The 21228-nt window shown below is 41.2% G+C and overlaps 1 protein-coding gene and 1 pseudogene across 5 annotated transcripts in view; both read right to left on the bottom strand.

Annotated features, from left to right (window-relative positions):
- DZANK1 (double zinc ribbon and ankyrin repeat domains 1) overlaps positions 1-21228 on the bottom strand; it is a 64542-nt gene that overhangs the window by 36612 nt on the left and 6702 nt on the right. For 4 of the 5 annotated variants that reach the window (XM_059406477.1, XM_059406480.1, XM_059406479.1 and 1 more), the window contains 5 exons: positions 20522-20675; positions 11145-11259; positions 9607-9703; positions 8518-8642; positions 2002-2087 (listed from right to left, as the gene is read on the bottom strand). In XM_059406477.1, the coding sequence (XP_059262460.1) occupies positions 2002-2087; positions 8518-8642; positions 9607-9703; positions 11145-11259; positions 20522-20675 (577 nt within the window). The other variant, XM_059406481.1, reaches the window with a different exon arrangement.
- Positions 20189-20263, bottom strand: LOC132022861 (U4 spliceosomal RNA; annotated as a pseudogene).

The following is a 21228-nucleotide window of genomic DNA, read 5'->3' as shown; positions in this document are numbered from 1 at the left end:
AGGGTCCTGGGATCGAGTCCCGCATCGGGCTCTCTGCTCAGCAGGGAGCCTGCTTCCCTCTCTCTCTCTCTCAGCCTGCCTCTCTGTCTACTTGTAATCTCTGTCTGTCAAATAAACAAATAAAATCTTTAAAAATAAATAAATAAATAAACTTTTAAAAAAATTTAGAAAATATTCACAGGTGTCCTGACCATCTATGTAGATAATTCTATGGACTCTACCAAAAAGCTAAAAGAATAAGTGAGTTGAGTAAGATTCCAGGATATAAGAACACTACACAAAAATCCATTTAATATCCCAGCAATGAAAAATCAGAAATTTAGATTTTAAAAGCAATAACATTTATGACAGCATCAAAAAATTATCAAATACTTAGGAATCAATTTGACAAAGGATATGTAAAACCTGAGCATTGAAAACTACACAACACTGCTGAAAGAAATTAAGGAAGACCTAAATGCAATCCAAATCAAAACTCTAGCAGACATTTTGTAGATGTTGAGAACTTGATTTTAAAACTTGTTTGAAAATGCAAAGTATCAGGATGACTGGATGGCTCGGTGAGGTAGGTGGCTGCCTTTGGCTCAGGTCATGATTCCATGGTCCTATGATCCAGTCCTGCATCGGGCTCCTTGCTCAGCAGGGAGTCTGCTTCTCCCTCTGCCCCTCCCCCTGCTTAAGCTCTCTCTCTCTCTTTGACAAATGGGTAAATAAAATCTTTTTTAAAAAATGCAAATTACCGAGAAAAGCCAAACTATTTTTATAAAAGAAGAACAAAGTTGCAGAATTTATAACACTTAGTTTCAAGACTTATTATAAGGGTATGGTAATCAAGAAATGTGGTAGTAAATATAGACAAACATCAGTGGATCAGAATACAGAGTCCAGAAACAGAGCCACAAAATTCCAAAAGTAATCAATAAGGAAAGGACAATCTTTTCAGCCAGCGGTACTGGAATAACCTCACACCATAATTAAATATGGATCATAAGAGATAAAATTTCTAGAAGAAAACATAGTGGAAAATCTTGTGGTGGGATCTGTCTTGGGTTTAGGAAGTACTTTTTAAATAGAAGTAGATCAATAGTTGCCTTGGGATACAGAGGGATTCCAAAAGGGTACAGTACAAGAAACTTTTGAAGGTGATGGACTTGTTCATTTTCTTGATTATGGTGATAGTTTCAAGGTTATATGCATGTCAGTTGCACTTTTTTTTGCAAAATGAATTAAATTTTTTTTTTACTTGAGTAGGGTTGATACACAATGTTATGTAACATAGTGGTTAGATTTCTTTCTTTTCTTCTTCTTCTTCTTCTTTTTTTTTAAGTGGTTAGATTTCTTTATATGCTATGCTCACCCCAACTATAGCTACCGTCTATCACCATACAATGTTATTACCACTCACTATATTCCCTATGCTTTTATTCCTATAACTTATTCATTCGCTAACTGGAAGTCTATTTCTCCCACTCGTCTTCCCCATTGTGCCCATCCCTCCGACCCCTTCCCCTCCAGCAAGCATTAGTTTGTTCTTTGTATTTATAAGTCTGGTTCTTCTGTTTGTTTATTCATTTGTCTTGTTTTTTAGATTCCACATATGAGTGAAATCATATGGTATTTGTCTTTCTCAGTATGATTTATTTCACTCAATATGATATCCCCTAGGTCCATCTATGTTGTCACAAATGGCATGGTCTTATCCTTTTTATAGCTATGTAATATTCCACTGTATAAATATACCTCATCTTCCCTATTCATTAGCCTATTGATGAACTCCTCGGTTGCTTCCATGTCTTGGCCATTGTACCTAATGATCTGATATACATAAGGGTCAATTATACTTTTTAAATAAGTGCAGTTTTATTGTATACTTTTAAAATTTGTAAAAATTTAATGAAAGACAGTTGGGTGAGCAAACACCATTCTTATGCTTCATCCTTAAATTTTCTTGACAATGCCTCAGTAGAATTGAAGAAATAGTAAAGAAAATGTGATACTTACTTGAGAAAGTCTGTCTCTCTTTGAATTCTCATGATCTCTGTGCTTGTCAAACTCTTCTGGCCAGTTATGTGAGCAAAACTAGGGAACTACAATAAAGGATACGTATAAAATCACGGTAAAGGCTCTGGGACAGTAAAATTGCATTAAATTTTTTTTTAATGTGTTGTCTTATCACATCCAGCACTCATCTTTTAAGAACCATGATGGGAGAGTCAGAAGTTAACGATTACCCCAGGACCCAACATTTAAAAAAAATTAAGGTGTTATTATAATTAGACATGTATATTTCATTAGAAACAAGAGTTTACAAGAAGAGATCCAAATCTATCATCAGACAGCCCAGAGTTTAGAATTTAAAAACCTAAGCTGCCCTCCATTTTTCTCAAAGATTACATCCCTGGGAAACAATTCAAAAATTCACCTAAAAGAACCTATGCAGAGAAAACATTTAACTCATTTTGATATATTTTTGAGCATTCTTTGTACCAGGCACTATGCTTAACACAGGGAGGGGACAAAGATAGATATTACATGGTCCCTACCTTTAGGAGCTGAACTGGTGTACACACAAAATACTGAAACACTGTGGGTTCAGTGTCGTAATGCATTTGTATTGAGTCCCATGGGACTCTAGAGGACCAAATAATCACATTCACTTGCTTCAGGGGAGAAAGGCTTCCCAGGGTGCTAACACCTGAGCTTGGTCTGGGAGAATAAAAAAAGGTTGTCAAATGGACACAGGACAATGGGAATAAGAAGCAGAGGAAACCCATTTGCAAAGGCATAGTGATAGGGCAGTGCTTAGCTTATCCTGGGGCTCAGGGATGTGACATGATTTAGACGTCTGAGTAGCTGGAGAAGGAACACAGAGGGGAGGAGCTATCATTTAGGAAGGGTCTGACACCTGCTAAAATGGTATTATGTAGTCATTAGCTCAACATTTCACAGTGCTCTTATGAGGTAGGTAATATTATCCTCATTTAAAAATTTTTTCTGGGGCACCTGGGTGGCTCAGTCATTACGAGTCTGTCTTTGGCTCGGGTCATGATCCCAGGGTCCTGGGAGTGAACCCTCTGTTGGGCTCCCTGCTCAGCAGGAGGCCTGCTTCTTCCTCTCCCTCTTGCTGTGTCTCTCTCTGTCAAATAAATGAATAAAATCTTTTAAAAAATAATTTTTTGTAATAGTTTCTTTTGATATAATTTTGAACTTAACAGAAAAGTTGCAAGAAGAATACAAATAACTGCTGGATACCCAGCTTGACCAGTTTTTCAGGTTAACATTTTACCCGGTGCACCTTCCTTCTCTTTCTCTTTCTCTGTGTATGTGTGTCCCCGAATCATTGAGAATGAACAGCAGTTACTTTGCCCTTCTGCCCCTACATACTTCAGTGTGCACATCCTAAGAACTATGATGTCCTCTTACACAACAATGCAATTATCAAAACCAGAAAATTTAATGGCCACACCATACGATTATCTAATCCCCAGTTATTTTTTCAAATGTCATTGTTCGCACCAATGATGTCCTTCACACTATATATTTTTTTTCTTGGTCTAGGATCCAGTCCAGTGTCACGCTGTACTTTAGTTTTCAAGTCTCTTTTGTCTCCTTTAATCTGAAATTGTTCCTCAGTCTATTTGCATCTTTCATGATCTTGACATGTTTGAAGAGTAACGTGTCATTTAACTTGTAGAATCTCCTTCAATTTGGCTTTGTCTGATGTTTCGTCATGATTGGATTCACGTATGCATTTTGGCACAAATATGAGAGAAATGATATAGTGACCATCTCAGTGCCTCACACCAAGAGGCACATATAATCCCCATTTTTATCTCCCTTGCCTTTGAAGACATGTCTAGCAAGAAGTTGCTGCGGCCAAGGTCAAAGACATTGCTGCCTATGTTCTCCTTTAGGATTTTCAAGGATTCCTTTCCCAGAGTTAAGTCTTCTTATTTTTTTATTTTAAAGTTTATTTATTTATTTATTTGACAAAGAGAGAGAGCACAAACAGGGGGAGCAGCAGGCAGAAAGCAGCAGCCTCCCCACTGAGCAGGGAGGCTGATGTGAGACTTGATCCCAGGATCATCACCTGAGCCGAAGGCAAATGCTTAACTGACTGAGTGACTCAAGTGTTCCTCAGATTTAATCTGAGGTCTTTAATCCATTTTGAGTTTATCTTTGTATAAGGTGTAAGGAAATGGTCCAGTTTCATTCTTCTGCATGTGGCTGTTCAATTTTCCCAACACCATTTGTTGAAGATACTGTCTTTTTTCCAGGAGACATTCTTTCCTGCTTTGTCGAAGCTTAGTTGACCAAAGAGTTGAAGGTCTATTTCTGGGCTCTCTATTCTGTTCCATTGATCTATGTGTCTGGTTTTGTGCCAGTAGCATATTGTCTTCATGATGACAGCTTTGTAATAGACCTTAGAGTCCGGAATTATGATGCTATCAGCTTTGGTTTTCTTTTTCAACATTCTTTTGGCTATTTGGAGTCTTTTCTGATTCCAGACAAATTTTAGGATTATTTGTTAAAACTCTTTGAAAAATATTGATGGTATTTTGATAGGAATTGCATTAAATGAATAGACTGTTTTGGGTAGCCCAGACATTTTCACAATATTTGTTCTTGGACGGAGGTGGGTAGGGACATGGGGTAACCGGGTGATGGGCACTAAGAAGGGCATGTGATGTAATGAGGAATGTAATATCCAACTTACGAATCACTAAACTCTGCCTCTGAAACTAAAAATAATAATAATCATCATCATCCTCATTTCTGAGATGAAAATGTTGAGGCTCAGAAAGTTTGAGTCACTTGCTTGAAGTCATGTTAACAATATGTGAACTATCTTATGTACTCAGGCCTCTCTGACCCCGAAAGGGTTCCTGTCCACTATAATACCTGTGGGCTGAGCTTAGGACTCCAGAATTTATGCTTCAGGCAATGGGGAGCAGTCAGAGGTTCTGAGATGCTTTTGTGTCAGATACATCATGGCACAGACCAGTTGTTGCAAAGTGGTGGTCTACTTGACCAAATCTGGACCACCACTGAGTTTTGTTTGGTCCATATATATTGGTCCACACAGCATTTCAAAATCTGATTTAATTGTTAACATTTAAAATTAGATCATAGCACATAAACATGCAGGTTTCTGGATTTTCTTGCAAAATCATGAGATGTGGCAACACTAAGCCTGTAGGCCTTCTTGTCAATAGTTGACTGGAGCTTAGTAGAGATAACTAACCCATTCAGCTGACTCAGGTATTCCACGTTGCCAGAGAACCCCCAGCTCTTATGCCCTGAAACTAAAGCCCTATGTCAGCTGTCATTTATGTTCAACCTAGGTTTTACATTTACTCTGCTGCATAGCCCCTAACGGTGCCTAAGGTCAGACACTTAGTTCAGAGACATCTTGTCTCCCTGGTGGTATTGTTGAAATGTTGTAATACCCAGTATCATTAATTCTGATGTTTGTTGACATATACTTCAGATGGGATTCAGCTGGAATATTGATAAGAATCTCTTACCAAGAGGAATGAAAAGAGTGGAAGATAAATGTTCTGCAGTCCTTTTCTGGCCCCCTTGGACTTCTGACTTCTAGTCAAATTCCCCAAATGTGTCCCCATGTTCCTAGTTTTGGTGGATTCTAAATCTTAGAATATTTACATATTGTCTCATTTTATCTTAAACAACTCATAAATGAGTAGGTGGGCAAGGTAATCCAAATATTCATACACAAAGAAAATCACTCTTTCTGGACACATTACAGATTATTATGGTCATGTGAGAATGTTTTCTGAAAAGTTATGACTGCATTTTGTCATATACCATTCGTTCTTCAAAATGGTATTTTTCTATCTCAAAACCAGTATTCTGGGCGCCTGGGTGGCTCAGTGGGTTAAGCCGCTGCCTTCGGCTCAGGTCATGATCTCAGGGTCCTGGGATCGAGTCCCACATCGGGCTCTCTGCTCAGCGGGGAGCCTGCTTCCTCCTCTCTCCCTGCCTGCCTCTCTGCCTACTTGTGATCTCTCTCTGTCAAATAAATAAATAAAATCTTTAAAAAAAAAAAACAAAACCCAGTATTCTTATATACTACACTGGCTGCACTGCTGAGCACTGCAGGGACGTGTATCCTTTTGTTTACTGAGATTTCCAGGAAGGCCTTACTAGATCTGTGGTCCTCTGGTCTGGGCTTTGTGACTCGCCAGGAAGTATAGTCAGTGGGCTGACAGAAGAACCCAAGAGGTTGGAACGCCTGGGTGGCTCAGTTGGTTAAGCGGCTGCCTTCGGCTCAGGTCATGATCCCAGCGTCCTGGGATCGAGTCCCACATCGGGCTCCTTGCTTGGTGGGGAGCCTGCTTCTCCCTCTGCCTCTGCCTGCCACTCTGTCTGCGTATGCTTTCTCTCGCTTCTCTCTCTATGACAAATAAATAAATAAAATCTTTAAAAAAAAAAAAAGAACCCAAGAGGTTCCACTGAGATACAATACGGCACTAGGGACTGGAAATGAAGAAAAGGATTGGACTTTGGGAGGATAGCTGGTCTTCTAGGCCAAGGATACTCAGACTGAGGTGATCACCAAAATCTTTCAGGACTCCATCCCAGGCTTATGGGATCAGATGATCTAAAAGGATTGCAGGAAGGTGTAGCTGGGAGGGCATATATATTTAAAGTTCCCCCAGGTGATTCTGGGCAACCAGGGTTGGGAGTCATGCTTTTTTTATACTTGATGCTAAGTATGAGCAGCCTTGGGATCATAGGCAAAGAAGCAGCAGCTGTGGCTGGATAGACAGTGTGATTCCAGGTACACTCTACTTAGGACTCAGAATTAAAGGAAGAAAGCAAGGGCTCCTGGTTTGCCCTTACATGCCTAAGTCTAAACTGAATTTTATAAAAACTGAAAAACCAGAGTGCTAGAATAGTTTAGGCAACTAGTATGAGAGAATCTTTGTATTATACAGTAATTAAATTATTGACAGGGCTTTTATTTAGGTTATAAAACACCTCCATCTTATCAAATCCAATGGGCAAGTCCCAATCCTTGTCTAATTTGAATCCTTGGTTACATTTGACATAGATGTCCACTTCTCCTTGAAACTCTTTCTTCTTTTGGCTTCTATGGCACCACTTTTTTTCCCCTCTTTGGCTTTATTCCTCCTTCTCAGGCTCTTCCTTCTCTGCTCAACCCCTAAGTCAAGGATTTTGTCTTGTGCCCTCTGCCCTTCATCTTCTGTACACTCTCAGCAAGTAATCTCATTCAGACCCAAGCTTCAAACACCATAATTTTATTGAATATTTCTAAATATGTGTCTGTGGCCCTGACCTCTTCCCTGAGTTTGAACTTGCACATCCAATGGTCTACTTAAGACCTCCATCTGGATGTGTAATGAGTCTTTTCATACCTGCTCCTCCCTGATCTTCCCCATCTCAGTTAATACCACCACCATCTCTAAATACCCAGGCCAGAAACCAGAGTCAACTTTGGCTCCTCCCTGGCCCTTATCCCATTCATCTGATCCTTCAGCCAAACATGGTATCTCTTCCTCCAAAACATGTCTGGATTCCCATGCCTCCTACCACCACCGCTTCTACAACCTTGGTCCAAGCTACTATCATCTCTCCCCTAGAGTAAAAACCTTCTAAATGTTACTCCCCTCTTACTTCTCTACAGCTTAATCTCCATATTTTTGATGCAAATGAAAAAAAAATTTTAAAAACTTTTAAAAATGCAAATGATATCTTGTCTTACCTTCCAAATAGATTTTCTTTACAATGGGAAGAAAATTCAAACTCCTTGCTATAGGCCTCAAGATCCTAGTATCTGGGGCGCCTGGGTGGCTCAGTGGGTAAAGCCGCTGCCTTTGGCTCAGGTCATGATCTCAGGGTCCTGGGATTGAGTCCTGCATCGGGCTCTCTGCTCAGCAGGGAGCCTGCTTCCTCCTCTCTCTCTCTCTCTGCCTGCCTCTCTGCCTACTTGTGATCTCTGTCAAATAAATAAATAAAAAATCTTTAAGATCCTAGTATCTGTGATTCTCAACCATGCCTGTCCATTAGAATCACTTGTGGGTGAATTTTATTCATTTTTTAAAGGATTTATTTATTTATTTATTTATTTGAGAGAGAGAGAGATTGTGCACGAGCTGGGGGGAGGGGTAGAGGGAGAAGGAGGAGCAGGTTTCCTGCTGAGCAGGGAGCCTGATGTGGCACTCAATCCCAGGACCCTAGGATGACCTGAGCCAAAGGCAGATACTTCAGCAGCTAAGCCACTCAGTCATTCCTACTATTTTAAAATTTTTGGTTGATGACTTCCATGTTTATTATCTTTATGCCCCCACCCTGCATAAAATGTAAGCTCCAGAGTACAGGGACTTTCTTGTCCAACACAATATTCCCAACACTGAAACAGTGCCTGGCACATGGTGAAAAGGCTAGGGGACATTGCCTTAAAAGGATTTCACGGGAAGATTAAAAATATAGGAGGTATTTAGTACCATGAAGATTTTCTTTAGAAGTTACCTGAGACTGGCGGGTGGGTGGTCTAGAACCTGATTCTTCATGGTGAGGTGGGATTTCCAGTGGACTCTCTGAGAAACGAAGATCCTTCCATGTTTTAGAGTCAGTTCTTTCCCCTACTTCAAGATCTACAATTATTTAAAAAAAAATTCTGTGAATATCTGTAATTATATATGTAAGCATACAAATACGTCTTCATAGGTGGAAACCTTTTGAGGGACCACCGTCATCATATCTTTAACTAGATGGAGGAATTATATAAAGAAGCCGCCACTCCGTGAACTAGCACCAGGAAAGAAAAAAATTAGCCCAGACTGAGAAAAGAAAAATCTGCCCTGCTACATTCTACAACACGCCACATCAGGCTGAGAAAATAGATAAATCCAATGGCAGGGTGAGCAGGAAACCTTCTTTCTCCCAAGGACACACTGGAGCTGTAAAATGTCATAACAGCCCCTCTCCCCCTTCTTTGAGTGGTTGTTGTTTCTTACTTGCTAAGAAACCTTGTTCTCTAAAACCAGAGATTATCAGAAATCTTGCTGGTTAAAATCTTATCAGAAAGAATGAACCATCCAACTCTTGCCTGGAGGACATAAGTCACTCTGACACAGAGCAGCAGCCTCGATTTCCAACCTTGGTGCAGAGCATCAGAGAATTGTCTCTGAACACAACATTCTACATTTATTTTTGTAGTTTCCAAAGTGAACAAAGCCCTGGTTCCCTTTGCAATCCATATCTGATGGTGCCAGCTCACATGCTTTGAGCCTGTCAAAACTTGGCTCTCACTTCAATTTTATCCAGACTCCATCTGTCCCCCAAGGCCGATAACCTTGTCTTTTTCTTTGTTTGGTGTGATGCCCCATACTTCTGCCGTGTGGTCTCCCTCATTGCAACAAGTCAACAAATCTCACTTTGTTGGACTCTGTGAGATCCCTCTTGGTCTTAAGCTGTTAGCAAGGACAGCACTAAGATTATCTTACTTTTCTATTCCAGTACTTCTTATTCCAACCCTTCTACAGTCAAGAACATGAGCAATGAACCCGTATGGTGGTTTAGAATATTAACCCTTATCTTCGTCCTTCCATGTCATACCTGCAGACTTTCTAAGGTTAAGATTCCAATCCTGTTTATTTTCAGCATTCTTGTATTTCTTCCACAGTTTTGATTCAACAAATCCATTTTTCAATTCCTAGGGATGACAATCCTATGTCAATCACTTGATTACATGTTGGATGTCATGTACATATGTTGCATGTCAATCACTTAATTACACCCATTTGCAATGTGAAAATGAAAAGTTCCCAGGTAGAGACAACATCATAGCATGCCCTTCTTACTCGAAAGTGTTTATAGTAGTTTTTGCAAAATGACCTTTGTTTCATCTTACTCTGGAAACCCATGGCTTTGTATCCGGGCCGGTTGGCTGGCAGCATGTCTGGCTATTAGGCTCCACCATTTAAGCAGTCAAGGCCAGCAGCAGGACATGAAGGCAGGATGTTACAATCATTGAAATCTGGGGAATAACAAAGGGACTACCAGATCCAGGAGGCAAATAAAGAGTGGGGGTCAGGCCAAAATGGAACTTAACTACACTACCTGCCCATGCACAGTACTTACATTCTTCTCCATGGACTTTCTTCCCCCTGGACTCAGTCCCTTATGCCTGATTCAAGCCTGAGCATCTACTGAGGCAAATAAGCTCTGCTTCTACTGGATAATCCTGCCCATGGTAGATCCCTGCCCCCATCATACTTGAGCCCCACATTAGGCCTGCACCCACTGCTCTGGTCCTATAGCCACCCCTCTGGGCTCTGGTCCATTCTGGAACTGAAGGGATCCCCTCCCAAACTTCTGGTCATCCCCATCAAGACCTCCATGACTGAGACTTTTTGGTTGATTGCTTTACCATGAGCTAGCCCACCCTCTGGCCCTTGCATCTACCTCACTGGTGCCCAAAGCCCAGGGACTGAAGTTTGAAACACCCTTGTAGGTAAGTCTGGATTCTCCTCCGGAGAAAAGGTTTTGAACTTTTCAGGGTTGAAGATTTCAGCATAATCAACAGCTATGGTCACACAGGGTTTCTACTAGTCTGATGTATCTGTTCAACAAATATACATTCACTGCCCTCTCCAGCCCTCCTCTGTGCAAGGCAATGAGCATGGCAGGTGTGTTCTCTGCCACCTTGGAACTTACTCTTCATGGGGAAGGTAAACGATGAGCAAAGTAATCACATATTCAAAGCACTATAAAAGAGAAGGTCCAGATGCTAGGGGAGCAGTGACAGAACACAGCACACACAATGTAGTTTAGCTGGAGGAATATACAGGGGAGTCACACAATGAGAAAGGATGACTGAAGACAGAAACCAATCACTTTCTTCAATAGGTAAGCGGGGCTCACTGAAGACAATGGAGCATGGGCCATAATGCTGGGGAGGAATTTAATGTGCAGGACAGAACACGTGCAGGATGGACTGACTGACAAGAGGAAAATCACTTCATAGTGGTGACTACTGACCACAATTTTAAGAACCCATGAGCACAGGCAACAAAATGAAAGAGAAGATGGAATCACTGACAAAGAAGGAACTAAGAATGTGGTGACCATCTGAAAGTGTTACATCTACTTGCTTGCTTGGAAGAATCTTTGAGGACATTTCCAAAATGGTTTTCTGAAGAAACTGTATTCGCTGGTTCGCAGCCCACCTGAAACACCTTTGTTACAATGCCACTCTGTCTGCAGTCCCTGAAAATAGAAAAAGTGTTACATGAAGTTTCCAAGAAAAGATAGCCCTCTTGAATAACCACACTGCCAGCCACACCACTTGATAAAGAACCAGGCCACTGGGTGCCTGGGTGGCTCAGTGGGTTAAAACCTCTGCCTTTGGCTCAGTTCATGATCTCAGGTCCTGGGCTCAAGCCCCGCATCAGGCTCTCTGCTCAGCAGGGAGCCTACTTCCCCCCTCTTTCTCTGCCTGCCTCTCTGCCTACTTGTGATCTCTGTCTGTCAAATAAATAAATATAATCTTAAAAAAAAAAAAAAAAAAGAACCAGGCCACTGCTATCTTCAACCCCCACCTCCCCACCCCATCTCATGCCCACCAGACTTCTTGGTTGGTTTCCATAAATTACCATTTGGGCCCCTTGTTTGTTTGCTTTTGTATTCCCAAGCTTCAAATTCCTGCTCTTATGTTTTAAATTAACCAATAAAGAGTGAGACCAAGAGACCCTAGGCCCCCACCCTCAACCCCAATAGAAGCAGCATCCCAGGCCCATACATTCTCTCTACTGGTGACCTTGCTGTGTGGTCCCAGGTATGCTACATAATTTCCAGGACTTGTAAGTAATAAACCTTGTCTCTAAGAGTTTTCTTTCTTTTTTCTTTTTTTTATAAAGAATTTATTTATTTATTTGACAGAGAGAGATCACAAGCAGCCAGAGAGAGAAAGAGAGGAGGAAGCAGGCTCCCCGCTGAACAGAGAGCCCGATGCGGGACTCGATCCCAGAACCCTGGGATCGTGATCTGAGCCGAAGGCAGAGGCTTAACCCACTGAGCCACCCAGGCGCCCACTCTAAGAGTTTTCTGATGGTTCCTGCTGAGGATGTCTTACAACCATGATAAGAACCACAAGGGCCAGTCCAGCCACAACACTGGTTACTGATGGGCCAAGGCCAGCCTATGACAGTCTTCATGTGTACATATTTTCATTTCTCTTGAATAGATATGCAGGAGTGGAATTGCTGGGTCAAGTGTATCTCTAACTTTTTAGAAACGGCTAAACTGTGGTTGTTCCATTTTACATTCCCACCAGTATTATTTGAAGGTTCCAGTTTCTCCATATACTCATCAACATTTGATATTGTCAGCCTTTTTTGGTCACCTGTACTCTTGATTATGTTCTCTGTAGGCATTTGCTTCTGCTGTGTCCCTAGAATATTGGGACATAGGCTTGTCTGTTGTAACACAAAATCAAAATAATAGTGGCTTAAACTAGAGAGAATTAACAGGGTGTAATCAGATCAGAGCTGGTACATAGGTGCCATGGTGATGGGTGCATGGTGTCAAGTTTCTTTCTCATTACTCCATCTCTAAGACCTTGAACTTGTCTTCATGAGCCAACATGGCTGACCACATCCACATTCCAGCTAGCAGGAAGCAGGGCCCACCTCTTCCCTTTAAGGGCACAATCTAGAAGTTGCACACACCATTTCACATACATCTCACTGGCCACACCTGGCTCTGGCCAGTTGCAAGGAGGATTGGGAAATATCTTTCTTCCAGGCAAACACGTGTCCAGCTAAAAATCATGGGTTCTGTCATTCTAGAAGAAGGGAAACACAGATACTGAGGGCCAGCCAACAGCCTCCAATGATCATCATGACCATGAATCAAATTTAACATTTTTAACTCTCATGCCCACTAATTCGTGTCGAAAGCTCATAGCTGGAACACAGGTGATTGTGTGCATTTTATTCTGCCCAGGCACTTAACTCTTTTTCCATTTCCATTCTCTTCTTTCTTTTGTGTTCTCTGTCTGCTTTACTCTTGCTGATTTTCATATTGGTCTCTGATACATTTCATGTTTCATTAGCCTTTCGTTTGCAATTTCTCAGATCTCTTATTTGCCAGTTTTTTAATGTTTCTTAAAAATTTTGAAGCTTTGGGACACCTGGGTGGCTCAGTTGGTTGGACGACTGCCTTCGGCTCAGGTCATGATCCCGGAGTCCCGAGATCGAGTCCCGCATCAGGCTCCCAGCTCCATGGGGAGTCTGCTTCGCTCTCTGACCTTCTCCTCGTTCATGCTCTCTCTCACTGTCTCTCTCTCAAATAAATAAATAAAATCTTAAAAAAAAATTTTTTTGAGGGCGCCTGGGTGGCTCAGTGGGTTGAGCCACTGCCTTCGGCTCAGGTCATGATCTCAGGGTCCTGGGATCGAGTCCCGCATCGGGCTCTCTGCTCAGCAGGGAGCCTGCTTCCTCCTCTCTCTCTGCCTGCCTCTCTGCCTACTTGTAATCTCTGTCAAATAAATAAATAAAAATTTAAAAAAAAATTTTTTTGAAGCTTTAAGTAAAAAAGTACCCCAAAATGCTTTAGATTCTTTGATCAAGTAAATATTTATAAATGCATAAACATCAATTACAAAACAGAGAAATATTTAACATTAAGCAATAAAGAAGTTTCAAACTACATTTCTAGAAGAAAAAAAATGATCAGAAATACACAATTCATCTCAATGGCACTATCTATCAGTGTGTAACAATATTTAAAAACTGCATGTTCACTGGAGTGATTTACAGGTGGCTAGCCTTTGGGGAAGCACACGTGTTTTGCCTTCTTTTGTTTTGTTCAGTTTTACAGTTACAGATATCTGGCTGCAGATACAAAGGATCTTTTAGATGATATGCTTATTTAACTCATTCACCTCAACATCCATCTAAATGTTCATCTTTGGTCCCAGGTCCGCCATCCAAGCTACAGCTGTCTTCCTTGCTAGCACACTTCCTGGACACCACAAATATCTCCATCCAGGGATCCTTCAAATCCTGGATAATGATGGGGCTCCCTGAAATGTGCGCTTCTAGTCCCACCATCACACTGAACAGAAGCCTGACTCCCATCCACTTGCTCTACTCCTGGAAGGTACAGGTCATCTCCCCAACCATAGCTGGTCCCTTCCACGGGGACAAAGCAAGGGCTCTCACCCATGGACTTGTTCCCTCCATGAGGAGCCCAGACACTAGCTTCAACTGCCAGCTAAGTAGAAGGATTTCCTGACTGCGATATCAAAAAAGGTTTAAGTTTGGGGTTGGAGCTAGAAATCATATTCTGCCCAAATCTCATTTAAATACACAGAAATTTTGCTAGGATCGATATCAGAGGTCTTAAATATGTATCTTTAGGAATAGCAATAATAAGGTGCATTTGACATAAAAAAAAATATGTGTAGCTCTATCCCCATAAGATTACTATCCTCTCAATAAAATAGCAGAATTACTTGGATGATTCTAAGAGTTAAGAAGCTGGGTCTGTAAGAATTCTGCAACTTATCCAGGCTTCTCAATCTACTGAGAATTACCAGAATTTTAGGCTAGATAATACTTTGCTGTGGGAGCTGTCCAGGGCATAAGATGTTTAGCAACATCCTTGACCTCCACCAAACAGATGCTACTAGCACTCTGCCACTTCCAGATGTGATAGCCAAAAAATATGTTTCCAGGCATGACCAAATGTCCCCTTTGGAGCAAAATTATGCCCAACTGAGAACCTTTGGTTTAGGAACATGAAGGAATTGAGTAGAACCTACTCACTCAGGCAGGCATTGGTTTTTCAAATACAAGGCATGCCCTTTGAGTTGAGTCACACAACAGCAACCTGTTAGCCCCTTTGTTAGGAATGTGAATAACAACAAACAACAATAATAACAGCTATTACATGTGCAATGCCAAGTGTATCTGAAGTGTATTACCTCTGATTTTCACAATGGCTACCAACTCAGTTTTATTAACCTCATTTAACAAATGAGACAACTGAGAATCAAAACTTATTCCAGTTAGTAAGTTCCTCTTATTCAAAGAGGAGCAAGAGAACTGGGATTAAAGTCCAGATCTGAAGGCCAGCAAACTCCATCCTCTGCTCTACACTCCAAATTACCCATCTCAAAGCAGTGCTCTTCTTGCCTTTGTCGCTGCTTATGGAGATGGCATCTGCATCTTTCCTCCATACCTTATATATGGCTGCAGATGGATGCCCGTGAGATGCCCTGCTAAACTGCCAATCAGTTTACTTTATTAACCATTGTTGTAAAACTGGAAAGTTCCCCATGAAAGAAAATGATTGTTCTCAGGGAAATCTGACTCCCCCCAAATATCTACCTTCGGTTTGAGACAGTTTTCTTTTCTTTTCTTTTTTTTTTTTGAGACAGCTTTTACCTCAGCCCAGATCAATTTATCTTGACCACCATATAAAGTAATTGACAAAGAAGGAAGAACCACACAAGTTCATTGCCAAATCACTATAAAATGATGATATCAAAGAGAGGAAGTTCCTGAACAGAAAGTGGCTTTTTTTTAAAAAAAGATTTTATTTATTTTTTTATGTATTTGACAGAGAGAGACACAGTGAGAGAGGGAACACAATCAGGGGGACTAGGAGAGAGAAAGCAGGCTTCCCGCCGAGCGGGGGGCCCGATGTGGGGCTCGATTCCAGGATTCTGAGATCATGACCCAAGCCAAAGGCAGATGCCCAACAACTGAGCCACCCAGGTGCCCCAGAAAGGCGGCTTTTAAAGAAACAAGACAGATGTCAGAAAGTTTACAGACGCTGACTGGACCAGCAATATGGACCATCAAAACCCAACACCCAGAGTGCCTGGGTGTCTCATTTGGTTAAGCGTCTGATTCTTAATCTCAGCTCAAGTCTTGACCTCAGGATTGTGAGTTCAAGCCCCGCACTGGGCTCCATGCTGGGTGTGGAGCCTACTTAAACAAAACAAGATAAAACAAAACAACCCCAACACCCACTCCCACTTGCTGAAATGTTCCCAAGTTTCCCGCCCCTCCCATTCATCTGTGTTCTTTACTGACCATGCTCTGATGTGAAAATTCATGTACATATATTTGGACCCATGAAAGCGCACATATGAGTGTCCTTATTCCTTTTTTTTCATTCTAGGATATCATATTTTAATAAAAATATATTTCCCAAAAAGTGGTATTGGCCAAATCTCTTTAAATGGAAACATCTTTTTTTCCCCATTAATGTGTCAGTTGCCACCCTTGGTTGCATATTGGAATTATCAGGAAATATGGGTGGCTCAGGTCATGATCTTAGGGTCCTGGGATCAAGCCCCGCATTGCGCTCTCTGCTCAGCGGGGAGCCTGTTTCTCCCTCTCTCTCTGCCCGCTGCTCTGCCTACTTGTGATCTTTCTCTCTGTGTGTTAAACAAATAAATAAAATCTTTAAAAAAAATACTGATGCCTGGGTCCCATCCCAAGACATTGTTATTTAGTTGGTCTGGAGTGTACATGACCTGGGCATGGAGATTCTGCAAAGCTCCCTGGGTAATTCTATAGGGACATGTGGTAGAATGTTACAATCACAGTCCCTGAGGCATTATGTCTTCTATCTGCACCCCCTGATGCCCTTGTGCCCTTGCAGAATCCCCTCATATATTGATCTTGGGGGTTGCCAAGTGACTTGCTTTGGCCAGTGAAACATTAACAATTATGACATGAACAGAGACTAGAAAAAACACCTGCATATCCAGGCTTGCCCTTTCTCTTACAGCTTTTGAAAATGAATGAAAAAGCTCAAGTGACCCAGCTGAGACCCAAGGCTCAGCCAACCACCAGCACCAACCACCAGAAAAGTGACTCAAGCTTTCTTAGACTCTCCAGCTCAAGGTGACCAAAAAAAAATGTAGCCAGGTCAGGGACCTCAGGAAAGACTAAGAGAACAAGTGCCCAGCTGAATGTATACCAAAATGCTGACACACAGAATAATGAGCAAATGAATGATTGTTCAAACTTTTAAGACACTAAACGTCAGGGGAAAAAAAAAAAGACACTAAATGTCAGGGTGATTGGTTATACAGCAATAGCCAACTGATTCAGCAGCCAAGGTTGAGAAGCACTGGTTACATGATAATTTCAGAGACTCTTTTATTACAAAAGCAGAGCTCACTGTTAAATTTTGGAAACTACAAAAATTATCAACCCAAACAACGCAAACCATGACTGAATCACCAGAGGCAATGAAATGCTAAAGTTGGGTTTGTTGTTTTGTTTCCAAATCATTTAATCATGAGAACAAAACAAAAATCAGATAAAGAGATAAACCATAAGAGATTCTTAATCATAGGAAACAGAGTGTTGCTGGAGGGGAGGGGAGGGGGACAGGGTAACTGTGTGATGGGCATTATGGAGGGCATGTGATGAAATGAGCACTGGGTATTATACAGGACTGATGAATCACTGAACTCTACCTCTGAAACTAATAATACATTATATGTTAATTAATTAAATTTAAATTTAAAAAAATTTTTTTAAAGGAAAGCTTACAATAGAAATGAATTACATGTCAGTACCTTTTCCAAACTGAGCTGGGGCAGAAAGAGACTGAGGGGCTGCCCCTCAATCTGACCCCTTTGAGGGGCACCTGGGTGGCTCAGTGGGTTGAGCCACTGCCTTCGGCTCAGGTCATGATCTCGAGTTCCCGGGATCGAGTCCCGCATCGGGCTCTCTGCTCAGCAGGGAGCCTGCTTCCTCCTCTCTCTCTCTGCCTGCCTCTCTGCCTACTTGTGATCTCTCTCTGTCAAATAAATAAATAAAATCTTTAAAAAAAAAAAAAAAAAAAAAAATCTGACCCCTTTGAAACAAAGACATCCACAATGTCCCTGGCCATCTGGCTCAGGGAAGAAGACAGCTGGCTCCGCGCAATGAGCACTCTTTGCCCACCACTCACTCCCTCCTGGACGCCTCTGGTAGTGCCCTTCTTCAGTTCTCTCCTGACACATTTTGAAGAATCTTTAAAAAAAAATTTATTTAACAAAGTGGGAGACAGTGGGAAAGCACAAGCAGGGGGAGCGGCAGGCAGAGGGAGAGGGAGAAGCAGGCTCCCTGCCCAGCAAGGAGCCCAACAGAGCTAGATCCCAGGACCATGGGATCATGACCTGAGCCTAAGGCAAATGCTTAACGGACTGAGCCACCCAGGTGCCCCATGCCGACAAATTATTAAACAATGTCAAAATACTATAGTGCACTCATATATCCTAACTTGTTTTCACTTGAATCATAAATATTTCCCCAAATCATTCAAAATTTCATGACCATATTTTTCCTCTTAAAATACTAGTGGCCTTTAATTGTTAACACTCCCATTTCAAAGCCTTTTCTCCTCATTAAGAAATTAATTACTGGGGCGCCTGGGTGGCTCAGTGGGTTAAAGCCTCTGCCTTCGGCTCGGGTCATGATCCTGGGGTCCTGGGATCGAGCCCCGCATTGGGCTCTCTGCTTGGCGGGGAGCCTTCTTCCCCCTCCTCATCTCTGCCTGCCTCTGCCTACTTGTGATCTCTCTCTCTCTGTCAAATAAATAAATAAAATCTTAAAAAAAAAAAATAAAGAAATTAATTACTGTAGGTACCTAGAAAAGGGCTTGAACGAAGCAGTATAATTTCCATAAAGAAAACTTACTGCATTTAAATTCACTTAAAATAAAATTTAAATTCATTTAAATGCATTCAAGCACAAATTTTTCTGTCTTGAAGACAGAAAAAATTTTTTACATAAATACTTTCCCTGACCTGAGCATACCTGAACTACTAAGTGTGCTTTCGGTACAGAGCAAGATGGTGAGAAGCATAAAGAGTGACCTTATTTTAGATGTTTTTAAAAGCTCTGTTAACTCCTACGAATTACATAGTTAGTAATTATTACTTCATTTTATTACTACCTGTAAATTATAAAAAGGCCTGCCTTACAGCATTAGGCACAAAGTATTTTGTTTATTTTTCATAACTGAGATGATTGTTTCGACAGAAGTGGTTCAACAAGTGAAAGCTGATTTTTTCTAGTCTTTAATAAAGAATGATAATGTGTATTAGCACTTTTGTTTGTTTTATTTTTATTCTTATTTTTTAAAACTTTCAGATGCCAAAGCTGTCATCTGCATCTTTTTTTTTTTTTTTTTTTTTGAGAGAGGGAGAGAGAAGCAGACTCCCTGCTGAGCAGAGAGCCCGACGCGGGGACTCGATCCCAGAACCCCGAGATCATGACCTGAGCAGAAGGCAGCGGCTTAACCCACTGAGCCACCCAGGCCGCCCTGTCATCTGCATCTTAATCTCACAAAACAAACTGAGGATTGCCGGTGGTAGGGGGTAGGGAGAGGGAAGTGGGGCTTTGGACATTGGGGAGGGTATGTGCTATGGTGAGTGCTGTGAAGTATGTAAGCCTGGTGATTCACAGACATGTACCCCTGGGGCTAATAATACATCATATGTTAATTAAAAAAAAAGAATTTCTAATTCTCCTCAAAAGCTATGCAGCACCTCAGCCACCAGGGGGAGCCTGGAGAGACACTGCGCCCCCCCCCCCCCCCCCCCCCCCCCCCCCAAGTGCCTGCTCCAAGTCAGGTTTTGGTTTGGGGCTTAAAAGTGTTCAAAAAATGTGGCTAAACCTGTCTTGCTGTGTGGAATAATTCCTCTATCTCAGACGCACAGACGTGCAAAGTACTTGAGTCTTTTTCTCCACAACACCCAGTTTTCAAATTGAGTGGTATCTCTATATTTCAAAACTCTAAAAAGAAAAAAAATTTTTTTAATTAAAAAAAAAAACCTCTCTGCTGGCTAACTGAAAATAATTTAAAAAAAATAATAATTTTTTAAGAAAGAGTCTCTGAGGCTATGTCTCTGTCAAATAAATAAATAAAATCTTCAAAAATATATTTAAAAAGAAAGGACAAAGAAACAAATAAAGGAGCTAAGTCCAACAAATTAAAATGACAGTAGCCATAAAGGTCGATTAAGTGAAAACAAAACATAACAGAATGATGGTAGTGATTGAAGGTCATGTCCTATGGAATAAAAGGACCATCTACTAAAAACAATATTTTCTTCACAGCCAGATGAATCACTTCAAAGGTCCCAAGCCCTGAAAAGGCTCTTCCTTCCCAAAATCCCAATGTGGAATTCAATTAGCAATAATCGCGCCTCGGATAAACCTCATCGGCTACCATACTGCCACTGCGCAAAGCTCCAATGTGGAATTCAAAAGAAAAACAGTATATACATAGGACCTCATCAAGCTGCACTCTCGTGATTTGTGCACTTTACCATAGAACTGGGTAAAAGACAAACAAAACCCTGAAGTTATAGATATATGTTGAAATTAAAATAACTTTGCCTTGAATGCCCTTCTAATACTGCACTTGTTCTCACAGGAAGAAATAAATAAAATCAAAATGTAATGTCATTGTATTACCAATTATTTTCATCACCATGCTCTTAACTTACTTAGAGACTGCAACAGCTTTAACTTGTATTTTTCCATCAGGCAGAGTGATAGGCTTCGTGTACTTATATGTATTATTTTCACCATAACCAATTCTCTTTAGAAATTCAGGTTTGCTGCCATCCAGGGTATAATATATGATAACATCAGGAGTGTCTGAAAAACCCAAAGCAGGTAACTGTAATTAACACTAAAGTAGCACAGTCTCTGATGAATAATGTTTGTGGGTCAGTTAATTAATGAGATTTTTTTAATATATCATAGGAATGAATAACAGTAAGTAGCAATAAGTGAGTTCTTACTCCGTGCCAGGCACTGTGTCTTATATGAATTAGCTCCCCGCATGTGTACAACCCTATTTGACAGGTCCCATTTTATACCCACGGTGTAAATGAGGAAACTGAGTCCCAGAGAGGTTAAGGATGTTGCTTGGTTAACAGTACAGTTGTGGTTTCACTTTGGCTATGGATACAGAGCCCATGCTCTTGAACCACTGTGCTATTGTGCCACTCCAATAAGGCACTGATGCAAAAAGAGCAGGGCTCAGTTTTAAGAATACAATACCCCTTTATTTTTTTTTTATTTTTTTTTAAAGATTTTATTTATTTATTTGACAGACAGAGATCACAAGTAGACAGAGAGGCAGGCACAGAGAGAGGAGGAAGCAGGCTCCCTGCCGAGCAGAGAGCCCGATGCGGGGCTCAATCCC

The sequence above is a fragment of the Mustela nigripes genome, chromosome 7 (genome assembly GCF_022355385.1).
Source record: "Mustela nigripes isolate SB6536 chromosome 7, MUSNIG.SB6536, whole genome shotgun sequence".
NCBI classification, from domain to species: domain Eukaryota; kingdom Metazoa; phylum Chordata; class Mammalia; order Carnivora; family Mustelidae; genus Mustela; species Mustela nigripes.
Note: the sequence above shows the minus strand (reverse complement) of the source record. Positions and strands in the feature narration are given on the sequence as shown.